The 14,954-nt window shown below is 38.3% G+C and overlaps 1 protein-coding gene across 2 annotated transcripts in view; it reads right to left on the reverse strand.

Moving 5' to 3' along the window:
* The window catches only part of LOC126356282 (target of Myb protein 1), a 130,139-nt gene that overhangs the window by 8,874 nt on the left and 106,311 nt on the right, over positions 1 to 14,954 (reverse strand). Inside the window, exon 10 of one of the 2 annotated variants that reach the window (XM_050007152.1) lies at positions 12,377 to 12,427. The exons of the other annotated variant lie outside the window; for it this stretch is intronic. Within the exon in view, the coding sequence (XP_049863109.1) occupies positions 12,377 to 12,427 (51 nt within the window). The remainder of the gene's footprint in view (positions 1 to 12,376; positions 12,428 to 14,954) is intronic. 2 annotated transcript variants of the gene reach the window in all.

The following is a 14,954-nucleotide window of genomic DNA, read 5'->3' on the forward strand; positions in this document are numbered from 1 at the left end:
ATTAAATCCTGCGTATTTTATATCGGTCTGAACACACCCCCATAGAATTGCACTAAGAATGGTTCCATTAACATTTTAAAAATGATTATGAACTCATAAGAATATAAATTAATTTGAAAACAAGTTCTGATGAAAATACTGAAGTTGGAAAAGAATTTTCTGACCTGTTCAGCAAGATAAAACCATACAGTTGATTTCACTTCAAATAAATACTGAAAATTTAAAATTAACATGAACTGTAATGGGACTTTCCCTTAATTTGGGGCTGGGATGTGTATGTAATGAAGGGAGTGAGAGGACCGGAAAAAATGTGATGTCATGAAATAATCAATAAATTTTTTTACTGTATGAGGATCACCTTTTAGCTTCTTACAAACAACCACATTAAGATGGCACCACTGAGATGAGGCATGATTATTATTTTCAAGATTACTGTTTTGTTCATGATTATCATTCGTTACTTGTGGCAAGTATTGTTAAAACAATAACAGTTCAGAAATTTGATGAGAAGTTTATTTACAGTGTATGTTGGAAGAAACAGAGTTGTGAAAAAAATGGTAATTTCATGGGAAGGTTTTTGTTGCATGATTTTTATTATTTTGACAAAGGCCTAACACAACAACAATGACTCAAATCACTTTGTCCAACTTTTAGTAACAAGTGATCTTCATGAAAGACTGCTTACAACAGATTTCCAGAAATTTGTGAAGGTCATGCGCATCAGTGATAATTTTTGTGAATCTCAATAAAAACTGGTTGTTTTTCCAAAAAGCACAAATGTTGTGCGAACATGACCAAAGAGGACTGGCTTCCGACTTACCATGAAAGACTGTAGTACATTTGAATTTGCATGAACACTTACCTGTGAAAAGATCTGTTACCAATGGACACACAATGTGATCACAGCTCAAAAATAGGCTTGTGTCAACTGGTGCGAGAAAACGTACAAACAATTAGACCGAGGGAATGCAAAATCCATATAAGGAATCATAACAGGAGACAAAAAATGGATGTATTCCTACACACAAGAAACCAAGCAGGTGTTCCAATATGAACTAAAAGCAACAAAAATGGTTTGTTCACAAAGCACTTCCAAGAAAATTATTGCTTGTTTCTCTGGCTGTACTGCCCATGTTATGAACAATGTTTTTGAAGATCAGAGATGCGTGGATATCAATAATTTCTTCCCACAAGTTATCGATTAAATCAGCAAATACAATGACAAATGTTGCATGAATTTTCATCATGACAGTGTGCACTATCACAAAGCAATTGATTATTTGACAGAAACAAATATCAAATTAATCTCTCATTGCCATTATTCACCTAATTTACTGCCGACGAACTCATTTTTGTTCCCTTACATTAAACAAAAATGTGTGGACAGCAATTTTTACCTCATCAAGAAGCTATTGAATTCCTCTAAAGTCATGTTTTTGAGGTACTAAAATTGGAATCGAAAAAAATTATCCAGAACTGTTTAAATGCATCAAATCTGTATAAATTTTAGGGTTGACTATTTTGAGAAACAATGAAACAATCTGTACAATAAATGTTTGTTCTATGGTTACTTTTAAAAACATAAAAGGCGGTCCTTGTATTTAGAGCCTCCATGTCTGGAAAAGCAATTGTGGCACTTGTTTTAATTTTGTGAGAGTGGAGAGTGGGAGGAGGGAGGGTTTGGTGGAATGGATTCCATACTCTTGAGATCAGAGAAAGATCCTTGTGAGAAGCCTGTTATAAGTGAAAGAGTGCATAAAATATTGTTTCCGCCTTATTAAAAATCAGCTTTAACAACAAGCGTGCAATAATGATTTATTTATTGAAATTCACTTTCAATATATACTTAACAAACCACGTGACGTGCATGGCAGGGGTATGTCCCACTGCAACATTTCATTCACGTATGAATTGTGTGAATGCTTCCAGGCATTCAGCAATTATTCTAATATCATCCTCATCAACCCTATGTTAGCAATATGTAGGAGATTGTAGTACATTTCTAGAATCATCATTTAAAGCAGATTCTTGAAACTTTGTTAATAGACTTTCTCGGATAGTTTACATCTATCTTCAAGAGACTGTCAGTTCACTTTCTTCAGTATTTTTATGGCACTCTCTCATGGAGCAAACAAATCTGCAACTATTTGTGCTGCCCTTCTCTGTAAACATTCAATATCCCCTGTTAGTCCTATCTGGTACAGGTTCCACACACTTGAGCAATATTCTAGAACTAGTCACAAAAATGATTTGTAGGCAATCTCCTTTGTAGACTGATTGCACTTCCGTAGTATTCTACCAATAAACTTAAGTCTAACACCTGCTCTATCCACGGCTGAGCCTATATGATCATTCCATTTCATATCCCTTGAAAGTGTTACACTGAGGTATTTGTATGAGTTGACTGATTTCAACAGTGACTTACTGATATGATACTCACAGGAAGTCCGCCTGGCTAGTCGCACAGTCTAACGCGCTACTTCCCGAGCGGGAAGGTGACTGGCGGATTACTATTGAGGTCCGGTGTGCCAGCCAGCCTGTGTATAGTTTTTAAGGCAGTTTTCCATCTCCCTTGGTTAATGCGGGCTGGTTACAATTAATCTGCCTCAGTTACACTGTGTGGGTGATTTTTACCCCCTGCACGAACACCGTTTCCACCTACATGTTGTTGTTGTTGTTGTTGTTGTTGTTGTGGTCTTCAGTCCAGAGACTGATTTGATGCAGCTCTCCATGCTACTCTATCCTGTGCAAGGTTCTTCATCTCCCAGTACCTACTGCAACCTACATCCTTCTGAATCTGTTTAGTATATTCATCTCTTGGTCTCCCTCTTCGATTTTTACCCCCTGTGCTGCCCTCCAATACTAAATTGGTGATCCCTTGATGCCTCAGAATATGTCCTACCAACCGATCCCTTCTTCTAGTCAAGTTGTGCCACAAATTTCTCTTCACCCCAATTCTATTCAATACCTCCTCATTAGTGATCTACCCACCTGATCTCCAGAATCCTTATCCACATTTCGAAAGCTTCTATTCTCTTTTTGTCTAAACTATTTATTGTCCACATTTCACTTCCATACATGGCTACACACCATACAAATACTTTCAGAGAAGACTTCCTGACACTTAAATCTATACTCGATGTTAACAAATTTCTCTTCTTCAGAAATGCTTTCCTTGCCATTACCAGTCTACATTTTATATCCCCTCTATTTCGACCATCATCAGTTACTTTGCTCCTCAAATCGCAAAACTTATCTACTGCTTTAAGTGTCTGATTTCCTAATCCAATTCCCTCAGCATCACCTGATTTAATTCGACTACATTCCATTATCCACCTTTTGCTTTTGTTGATGTTCATCTTATATCATCCTTTCAAGACACTGTCCTTCCGTTCAGCTGCTCTTCCAGGTCCTTTGCTGTCTCTGACAGAATTACAATGTCATCGGCAAACCTCAAAGTTTTAATTTCTTTTCCATGGATTTTAATTCCTTCTCCGAATTTTTCTTTTGTTTCCTTTACTGCTTGCTCAATATACAGATTGAATAACATCGGGGATAAGCTACAACGCTGTCTCACTCCCTTCCCAACCACTGCTTCCCTTTCATGCCCCTCGAATCTTATAACTGCCAACTGGTTTCTGTACAAATTGTAAATAACATTTCACTCCCTGTATTTTACCCCTGCCAAATTTAGAATTTGAAAGAGAGTATTCCAGTCAACATTGTCAAAAGCTTTCTCTAAGTCTACAAATGCTAGAAATGTAGATTTGCCTTTCCTTAATCTATTTTTTAAGATAAGTTGTAGGGTCAGTATTGCCTCACGTGTTTCAACATTTCTACAGAATCCAAACTGATCTTCCCCGAGGTCGGCTTCTACCAGTTTTTCCATTTGTCCGTAAAGAATTTGTGTTAGTATTTTGCAGCCATGGCTTATTAAACTGATAGTTCGGTAATTTTCACATCTGTCAACACCTGCTTTCTTTGGGGTTGGAATTATTATATTCTTCTTGAAGTCTGAGGGTATTTCGCCTGTCTCATACATCTTGCTCACCAGATGGTAGAGTTTTGTCAGGGCTGGCTCTCCCAAGGCTATCAGTAGTTCCAATGGAATGTTGTCTACTCCCGAGGTCTTGTTTCAACGTAGATCTTTCAGTGCCCTGTCAAACTATTCACGCAGTATCATATCTCCCATTTCATCTTCATCTACATCCTTTTCCATTTCCATAATATTGTCCTCAAGTACATTGTCAAACTCTTCAAGCAGTATCATATCTCCCATTTCATCTTCATCTACATCCTCTTCCATTTCCATAATATTCCCATCAAGAACATTGCCCTTGTATAGACCCTCTATATACTCCTTCCACCTTTCTGCTTTCCCTTCTTTGCTTGGAACTGGGTTTCCATCTGAGCTCTTGATATTCATACAAGTTGTTCTCTTTTCTCCAAAGATCTCTTTAATTTTCCTGTAGGTAGTATCTATCTTACCCCTAGAGATGTACGCCTTACATTTGTCCTCTAGCCATCCCTGCTTAGCTATTTTGCACTTCCTGTTGATCTCATTTTTGAAATGTTTGTATTCCTTTTTGCCTGCTTCGTTTACTGCATTTTCGTATTTTCTCCTTTCACCAATTAAATTCAGTATCTCTTCTGTTACCCAAGGATTTCTATTAGCCCTCGTCTTTTTCCTATTTGATCCTCTGTTTCACGTACATGTACACCACACTTATTCTGCCATGCAAACATTTGGGGTTACACTCGTCTGGTATGAGACACTCCTGAAGGCGTCCACTGGCGGCCAAAGTGCACAATAACCCTGGGTTCGGTGTGGGGCAGTGCTGGGGTGGGTGGACTGCTGTGGCCTGTTGTGGGGTTGTGAACCACTGAGGGCTACCGCAGGATGATGCCTCTCCGTCGTTTCTAGGTCCCGGGGTTTAACACAATACAATACAATACAATACAATACAACAGTCATAGGATACTACATTATTTTCGTTTTGTTAAGTGGGCTGTTTTACATCTATGAATATTTAGAGGAAGTTGCCAATCTCTGTATCACTTTGAAATCTTATCAAGACCTGAATAAATATTTATGCAGCTTATTTCAGATAGTGCATCATTATGGGTAACTGCAACACCTACAAAAAGTCTGAGGTTACCATTACCATTGTCCGCAATGTCATTAATATAGAACATGAACAGCAAGGGTTCTAACACATTTCCCTCGGGCACACCTCAACTTACCTCTACATTTGACAAAGACTCTCCATTGAAGATAACACGCTGCAACCTCCCTACCAAAAGTCCTCAAAACCAGTCACAAATTTCACTTGATATACCAAATGATCGTATTTTTGACAGTAAGCACAGGTGTGATACTGAGTCATATGTTTTTCACAAATCAAGAAATACTGCGCCTACCTTACTGCCTCGATCCAAAGTTTTCAGTATATAATGTAAGAAAAGTGCAACTTAGGTTTCACATGAAACTTCCTGGCAGATGAAAACTGTGTGCCCGACCGAGACTCGAACTCGGGACCTTTGCCTTTCGCGGGCAAGTGCTCTACCAACTGAGCTACCGAAGCACGTCTCACGGCCGATACTCACACCTTTACTTCTGCCAGTACCTCGCCTCCTACCTTCCAAACTTTACAGAAGCTCTCCTGTGAACCTTGCAGAACTAGCACTCCTGAAAGAAAGGATATTGCGGAGATATGGCTTAGCCACAGCCTGGGGTATGTTTCCAGAATGAGATTTTCACTCTGCAGTGGAGTGTGCGCTGATATGAAACTTCCTGGCAGATGAAAACTGTGTGCCCGACCAAGACTCGAACTCGGGACCTTTGCCTTTCGCGGGCAAGTGCTCTACCAACTGAGCTACCGAAGCACGACTCACGGCTGGTACTCACAGCTTTACTTCTGCCAGTACCTCGTCTCCTACCTTCCAAACTTTACAGAAGCTCTCCTGCGAACCTTGTAGAACTAGCACTCCTGAAAGAAAGGATATTGCGGAGACATGGCTTAGCCACAGCCTGGGGGATGTTTCCAGAATGAGATTTTCACTCTGCAGCGGAGTGTGCGCTGATATGAAACTTCCCGCCAGATGAAAACTGTGTGCCCGACCGAGACTCGAACTCGGGACCTTTGCCTTTCGCGGGCAGAAGTAAAGCTGTGAGTACCGGCCGTGAGTCGTGCTTCGGTAACTCAGTTGATAGAGCACTTGCCCGCGACAGGCAAAAGTCCCGAGTTCGAGTCTCGGTCGGGCACACAGTTTTCTTCTGCCAGGAAGTTTCATATCAGCGCACACTCCGCTGCAGAGTGAAAATCTCATTCTGGAAACATCCCCCAGGCTGTGGCTAAGCCATATCTCCACAGTATCCTTTCTTTCAGGAGTGCTAGTTCTGCAAGGTTCGCAGAAGAGCTTCTGTAAAGTTTGGAAGGTAGGAGACGAGGTACTGGGAGAAGTAAAGCTGTGAGTACCGGCCGTGAGTCGTGCTTCGGTAGCTCAGTTGGTAGAGCACTTGCCCGCGAAAGGCAAAGGTCCCGAGTTCGAGTCTCGGTCGGGCACACAGTTTTCTTCTGCCAGGAAGTTTCATATCAGCGCACACTCTGCTGCAGAGTGAAAATCTCATTCTGGAAACATCCTCCAGGCTGTGGCTAAGCCATGTCTACGCAATATCCTTTCTTTCAGGAGTGCTAGTTCTGCAAGGTTCGCAGGAGAGCTTCTGTAAAGTTTGGAAGGTAGGAGATGAGGTACTGGCAGAAGTAAAGCCGTGAGTACCGGCCGTGAGTCGTGCTTCGGTAGCTCAGTTGGTAGAGCACTTGCCCGCGAAAGGCAAAGGTCCCGAGTTCGAGTCTCGGTTGGGCACACAGTATTCATCTGCCAGGAAGTTTCATATCAGCGCACACTCCGCTGCAGAGTGAAAATCTCATTCTGGAAACATCCCCCAGGCTGTGGCTAAGCCATGTCTCCGCAATACCCTTTCTTTCAGGACTGCTAATTCTGCAAGGTTCGCAGGAGAGCTTCTGTAATGTTTGGAAGGTAGGAGACGAGGTACTGGCAGAATTAAAGCTGTGAGTACTGGCCGTGAGTCGTGCTTTGGTAGCTCAGTTGGTAGAGCACTTGCCCACGAAAGGCAAAGTTCCCGAGGTCGAGTCTCGATTGGGCACACAGTTTTCATCTGCCAGGAAGTTTCATATCAGCGCACACTCCGCTGCAGAGTGAAAATCTCATTCTAGGTTTCACATGATCAATGTTTTCGGAATCCATGCTGGCTGGCATTGAGAAAGGCCATCCAGTTAAAGATATTTCATTATGTTTGAGGTTGGATTATGTTCTAAGATTCTACAACAAATCAATGTTGAGGACATTGGACGGTAGTTTTGTGGATTACTTCTACTATCCTTCTTGTAGACAGGTGTGATGTATGCTTTTTTCCAAGAACTGAGCATCGGTTTTTTGTTCCAGGGGTCTGTGACAGTTTATAAGTAGAAGAGGGTCTAACTCAAACACATATTCAATACAGAATTTGGTAGGGAATCTATACTCCTGGACCTTTGTTCAATTTTAACTATTTCAGATGTTTCTCAACACCATTGGCACTGATACTAATTTCACTCATCTTTTCAGTGGTACATGAATTAAACTAATTATCCCAGGCTTTCCTTTGTGAAAGAACATTTGAAAATGGAGCATCCAGTGCATGATCAACTATTCTTTTAAAATTGAGCCTTAGTTTCCTCTACATGCTCCTGCCCTGTGCTGAAAGTTCTAAGTTCCTCATTGAGATATGACACTGCTCATTTTTTATCTAGTTTATTGAACATACATATCTTTCTGCTTTTTTTAGATGACCTTTGTGCTTTGGTAATCATTGCTGCCTCATCCGCATCATGGTCCTTGATACCAGTTTCCATGTGGATCTCCTCAAAGAGGAGACTAGTTGTTGCAATCAGATCCAATACATTTCCATGAAGAGTATTGTTTCTAGCCATCTGTTGTTGGTAGTTTTCAGAGAAAGTCCTAAGCAATGTGTCACAGGATATCTTATCATGCCCACCACTAACAAAATCGTAATTTTCCCAATTAATCGTTAGATGATTAAAGTCTCCAGTGATGATTACAGTATAGCTGAGGAACGTAAGTACAAGTGAACTGAGGTTTTCTCTAAAGTTTTCAGTTACATCAGGAGATGAGTCTCATTAGTGATAGAATGATCCAGTTATCATTTTATACTCACTCTTGGTATTGAGTGTTGCCCAAATAAGTCCAGGTTCAATTTCTATCTAGATGGATTGAGTTTCTTGTCTAATGCAATGAATACCCTGATCTTCATTTCACATTTATCTATCCTTTTGATACACAGTTAAATTTTCCCCCAAAATCTCACTGCTATCAATTTCAGGTTTCAATCGGCTTTCTTTACCTAGCATTATGGGAGATCCACTGCTTTTCATTAACGCTTCAAACTGTGGCAATTTGTTGCGAATGCTTCGACAGTTTACCACTACGATTTTTATACTCTCACCTGTGGGAGTAATTTCTTTCAATCTTACATTGATACTTCTGTGTTTCCCTGCAGCTATCATTATCTAAATTGGATAGTGTGTTGCCTAAACTAATAAACACTTGAAACTTCCTGTCAGATTAAAACTGTGTGCCGGACCGAGACTCAAACTTGGGACCTTTGCCTTTCGCGGGCAAGTGCTCAACCAACTGGGCTACTCAAGCACTTGGGTAGCTCAGTTGGTTGAGCACATGCCTGCGAAAGGCAAAGGTCCCGAGTTCGAGTCTCGGTCCGGCACACAGTTTTAATCTGTCAGGAAGTTTCATATCAGTGCACACTTAACTGTAGAATGAGAATTTCATTCTAATAAACACTTGTCTGCATCCCACAGAGTCAGCTACCTGAGTAGCAGCCTCTGATGTGTAGTGCACAGCTGACCCACTTATGGGGACCCTAAAGTTCTAAATGCTATGGCACAAGTTCAGGAAGACATAGCCTAGCTCGTCACAGAACCTTCTTAGTCTCCGGTTCAGTCCTACCACTTGACTCAGAAGCAAAGTGCGACGATCAGTTCTGGGGACAATGCTGTAAATTGTGAGCTTTGGTGAAACTCCATGTGCAACACTTGTCTTATCAACCTTTTCTGCCAGTCACTGGGATGACCCACGGATGACTTCAGAGCCCTGATGATAGGCATAATTTGTTCTAACATGTGTCACAACCTGCAGTTGACTGCACCCTGTTCCCTCAGTGGCTGCTGGAATAGTCTATTCAACATTGTTGAATGAGGCCCCCAAGCATATACATTGAGTGCACCTAGTCTCCTTTCTTGTCTCTCTCTGCCATTTCCCTAGTGGATACCATCATTCACCACATGTTTGAATTGCCAATGATTAATAGAACTCTACTCTTTTGTGCCTGCCTCCTCCTGACATCGAACAAAACAGGTTTCCCCAAAACATGTAAAATGAGTTCCATTGGCTCAGTTTCAGAGAAAGACAGCACCTCAAACTTGTTGGTTAGGGCAATTGGTATAAACCCTGAGTCCTCCATGGTCCCCATGCACTGTGTACAGGATGCCTAGATCTACCAATGATAAGCCACTCGCAGTCAAGTGGGGGAGTAATGACAGATCCTGTACTCACTGTTGAGGAGGCTGGATCCAAAGGAGAGGATAGTACTTGAGGTATTTCTGATACTGGTATCACAGGTACATGATTCTCGGGAGCTCTTCCAACACACCAATTGGCAGCAGCTACCAATCATTTGACAGTGGTCAGGGCAACTTCCAGCTCCTTACGAATGTCAATCAATTCATCCTGTGTTTGAGAACAGTGCTCACAACAGGGCTGCATTTTGGCTGGTTCAGTGCATTACAAGGCAGTGAACATTTAACTTTAAATTAAGCTAGCTGATTATCTTTTAATCTGTTGAGCTAAAAGGTGCTAATTTCCTGTAAGAATTGAAGCAAATACACAAAATGAGATTTCTATTAAGGCAAATCAAGAACCTGTGGTAAAAATTACTAGTCTCCTAAATCATTTTTAGGTTAATTACAGTTGTTAGCAAACTCAAAAATAGAGATAATTTATTGTAAATGCAAATAACATATAGGGCCACTCCACTTTAAGGGAAAACTAGATGTAACACAATATGTTAGTTGTAGTATCTGCTACAGTAACTAAATCACAAATGTTGATGTACTTCAAATTGCTTGTAAGTTATGCAAAGGACAATGGTCGCATCTGAAAATTATCAAAAACACACATTTATTTGAGTTGATATACAATGAAATTCAGGCATGATGTGTTCTTTGACAAAACTGGGAACCACAAACACAGATTTGCTATGAAATAAGTTATGTATCCAAAACACTTGTAGCACTAATTTACAAAATTATAATTTTGTAAGCATCCGAAAATTCTAAAAAAAAATAACCTATTTCTCACGTGACTGTACAATGAAATTAGAGAATGATTGTCCTGAATGAGAATACGCCTACTGTTCTCAAAAATTTTAAAAGATCACAATTCAGTTTAAACCTATAATTGAAAACAATATGAATGTATTGCGGTACCCATGAATGTTCAAAATTTCACAACGTATTCAATGTAAACAGGTATGACACAATCAATGAAAGATTATGCAGAAGCTTTCATCTTGGTGGACACATTTCTTCAGACTTTGCAGCATTTTGCAGTGCATAAACACCAGTTCTAAATAACCACAACCTTAAAGAAAAGAGTCTATCTTTTATAGCCTAATACCAATGTAACCCCATTTGTCACCAAAGATGATTTTTACTGCTTAAACATCCAAAAACTTCAGTTTAAAAAGACAGCTGTTATTAGCATTCTGTGTGGGTTTCATGTCTGAAATGACTGTTTATGGTCCTTTATTGTCTGCAAGAAAAAAATCCTAATTCAAAATGGTACAGTGCTGTATTTTTCCACAATTTCAGGAGCATAACTTTGTTAACCGTTTCTGATTTTGTATTCATGAGAGCTTTGTGTGCTAATGTGAGAAAGATTGGCATATCTGAATTTTAGATACTATTCATCTCATAAAGCATATATCAGACGAAAGACTGGAGTTATGGTCTGGGGCATATAAGTCAACAGAAGTATTCTGAAACATCAGTGCTCTAAACAGGTTTCAAAACTATAGTCCCTGATGTGGTACCTTTCCTTAAAGGGATTTCTGATGCAATATGCAAATTGGACATCAATCATCCAAACGTTCTTTGAGAGACAGACCCTGCTTCTTTCATGCCCAATGCACTCATCTGACATATCACTCACTGAAAAATCTTGGAGTTCAACAGGTGGTAACTGACTTGTTGATAGCACATTTTGGGAAATTTCAAATTTTATTTAATATCTATTGAAACAGCTCCCTTTGTAAAAATATGTTGGTAAAAAATTGAAGGGCTAGTTTTCTGTGCAACACAGATTATCTACATACACTGCGAAGCTAAGGAGTGGGAAGGCAGTTGTTCTTTCTTCCTTCTGGAAAGGGATTTCAGCTCTGCAAATGCTTCTTAATACCTTAATGCTTGCACTGTAGATGGGAAAAGCATTACCCATGTCAAATATGTTCAGATTATAAGTAAAATTTATCGAAAGATATCACAAGAATGAGTACTGATCCTTAACTGAAATGAAAAACATGTTTGTTATTATTTTATAGCAATGTGAAAATGAACCATGACTCCAAATCTCACCCATTTAAACTGGGAATTTAGTGAAACTTAATGTATGCACACCCCTCTGTTTTTGTATAACTCTATATATTCATTTTATTTTAAGTGAGGTAATGAGTTCATGCTGTACTGAAAAAAAAAAGAAAAAAAAAGTGCCTGTCTTAAGGAACAACCTTGCCTAATGTGTAACTATAATACACATTAACAGTACAGATGTGGTGTAAAAATCACTTTACCAGTACAAATTAGTTGCTTATTACTCATGTTTTCTCAGCAGTCAGTAAAGAAAAGATAATGAAGATCAGTGGGATTTATCGTGCTATGCTTATTCCTAACCATCAGAGTCACTACCAAATTTAAGAATTGAACAGCCCTTGGCATCATACAGCTATTTTATTTTACATTATACTGATATTACCAAAATCTGTCTACAGATTTAATCTACATCATAAATAATTTCAATCACACAGCCTGGTAATATGAAGAAATCAAAATACCTAGTTAACAACATAAAACAGAAGCTGATAAAAAAATACTGCACGAATGATTAAAAACAACAAGGTTATCCAAACCAAAACAAAAGAGCAAAAAGCAAAAAAAGCTTTATGATTTAACAACTGAAACGGTAGGTCTACTGTGTAACAATCGCATACCCACGTTTCACTTACCCTTTCATCTAGCCATGCAGCCATTTCATCAAAGTCACTCTCGTTATGCATCTTGAAACAGAAACATCACCACACAATGCAGCAACAAAGCACAAACTTGCAACAGCATAAACAAAGGACAACAAATTATTCCAATGAACAAAAACCAAATCAATTTAACTGTATAACTACTTTACTCTACAAGCAAAAAAGATGGCACACAGAATCCAGACAATGTCATAATCAAGATTCTGTGCATATCTAAAAAATCATAAAAGTCTTGGGAGGTATTCATTTACAGTAATGTAAATCACAAATTTGTTCAAAGAATAGAGAATAGGAAGTATGCAAATTGTACACAAACTCAAGGTATCATGCGTTTATAAAAAAATCTCAAAATTTCTGTCATTAGATATAATACAACAGTGAACAAATTAATCTGAGCACATACAGTTTTCTTTAGAAACCTTCATTTTACACTGTAAAATGTATGAAATTTAAAACATTCAGAAACTTATCTTCTTTGCAAATCAACTCTACCACAGCCAGAGTGTAACCAAACAATTATTATGTACTCTAAATATATTGACCCTTGTTTCACATTTTCATGAGCAAGTCTGTTATTCAGTACAACCCATTACTATTACAAAGAGATTTATACAAAGTGAACACAATAGTCAATGCAGCATTTGAATTAGTAGTTGTTCCCTTTGGTGCATTGTGCAGCATGTTACCTTGCTGGAGGAAGAGTTTACTGATCTACTTAACGTGTCATGATATTTTATTCTGAACATTTTAATGTACTGATCACTTTTTGTTTTTACTGTAAGAAGTGTGGTTCCTATTGAGTTTTCATGGGTGCTGCAATGTCAGGATTTTTTTTATCAGTTTCTTGTAGCCAAATTCTTGTTTTGTTCACTCTCAGATTTTTTATTTTTAACTTCTAAACAAAGTGTAGAAAACTCCCACATGCAGAAGAAAAGTGGAGAGTTGTACTGTGAAAGGACTTTTTTTTGTTCAACAACTACTCTCTCTCTCTCTCTCTCTCTCTCTCTCTCTCTCTCTCTCTCTCTCTCTCTCTCCAGTCACAAGAATCTTCAGCAAATTGTCAGTACAGAAATGCTGATCCCATTAGATGCTATTGCCAGTGCTGCAGTCTACAGTGGACACTCTTGTGAGCTTCATTCAGCATGGCATGGTTTCATTGCCTTCTGCACATTTAATATTCCAATCTTAAAATATGAAGCTGCTTTCTGGTAGTCAATCAAAATTTAACTGAAACCTGTTAAACTTGCACCATGCTGATCCAAAATTTGCTTTAACATCACTGATGCGTGGTATGCAAGGGAAATAATTCACAAAAAATCAAAGCATAAAATCACACACTATGGTGGCACAATGGATTTATTGAACTAATATAGGAGAGAAACACAATCCAACTTCCAATCTGGCCTCTCCTCCATCTATTTGATAAATTATGTCAATCTAAATTTAGCATTTTGCTGCTGTTCATTTCTGGTTTACATTAGCTTTCTTTTCAAAATAATATATGGGCATTATTATTTTAATAAGTGAAACTAGGTTAACATACAACTGTAATGGAAGTACTATGATAAAGGAAAAAACCAAAGAAATGCATATTTTTTCTCTCTTCAGTTTAATTTGTTCACTACTGCATTATATCTTCGACAGAAACATAATTCGAACTGAAATTTTGAAAGACAGACAGTACAAAAACATTTTTCCACATAAGCAAATAAGACAAACACAGTACCCTTCTACTAAACAGATACAAATCATAATAGAAGCTCAAGAAATGTGTTCCCAAACATACACGCCAGATCCCTTTTCTACAATTCAATATGCAAAAATAGATTAGCTTTTGCAAGTTTATATATAAGACTGTACAGGTAGAAGCAAACAAGTGCAAACAAAATTAAGTGTATTACAAAAGTATAAACTGATTGCATTTTTAATCAAATGCTTATGTAATCAAAGTGACAATGAATGCGACCTTTATGAATTCCATAAAATCATCTTTGAGTGCGAAAAATACATTATGCTTTAATCATAATTGTACCATTAGAGTCCAACCTTGATTCGTAAATATCTTGGAGCAGGAACAGTTTAGTTTATGAACAAATTCCAAAATATGAAACATACAAATGAGAATTGTGTCTACAGTTAGAAATAAGTAGCCCATCAACAATAAATGACATTGTAATACTTGCAGAAAAACGATTTAGTGTAAAAATATTCATAATGCGTATTACTGACTGGCTGTAGCATCAGCTGCTACGTTGTTTTGGTTCACTTCAATGCACAGTGCCTTATCTTAAATTACATTGTTGTGTAGTTTCTTTCAGGGTTTTAAGTTCATTAATCTGTAGGACACCACACAGTAAAATAAATAAATTGACAGTAGCAAAGATAAGAGTAAAAATACAAATTCCATACCATTTGTTGAGAAAGGAATTACAAACTAATGTCAATTATTTCTTTTATTTATTTATTTTCAATCTGAACCTGCAAATGAGTTTAAAATGGGAAAAGTCAACTACTTTCGCACCTCATAAAAATAGATAACATGAGTGATAAT

This window comes from Schistocerca gregaria, chromosome 3, assembly GCF_023897955.1.
Source record: "Schistocerca gregaria isolate iqSchGreg1 chromosome 3, iqSchGreg1.2, whole genome shotgun sequence".
Classification (NCBI taxonomy): Eukaryota; Metazoa; Arthropoda; class Insecta; order Orthoptera; family Acrididae; genus Schistocerca; species Schistocerca gregaria.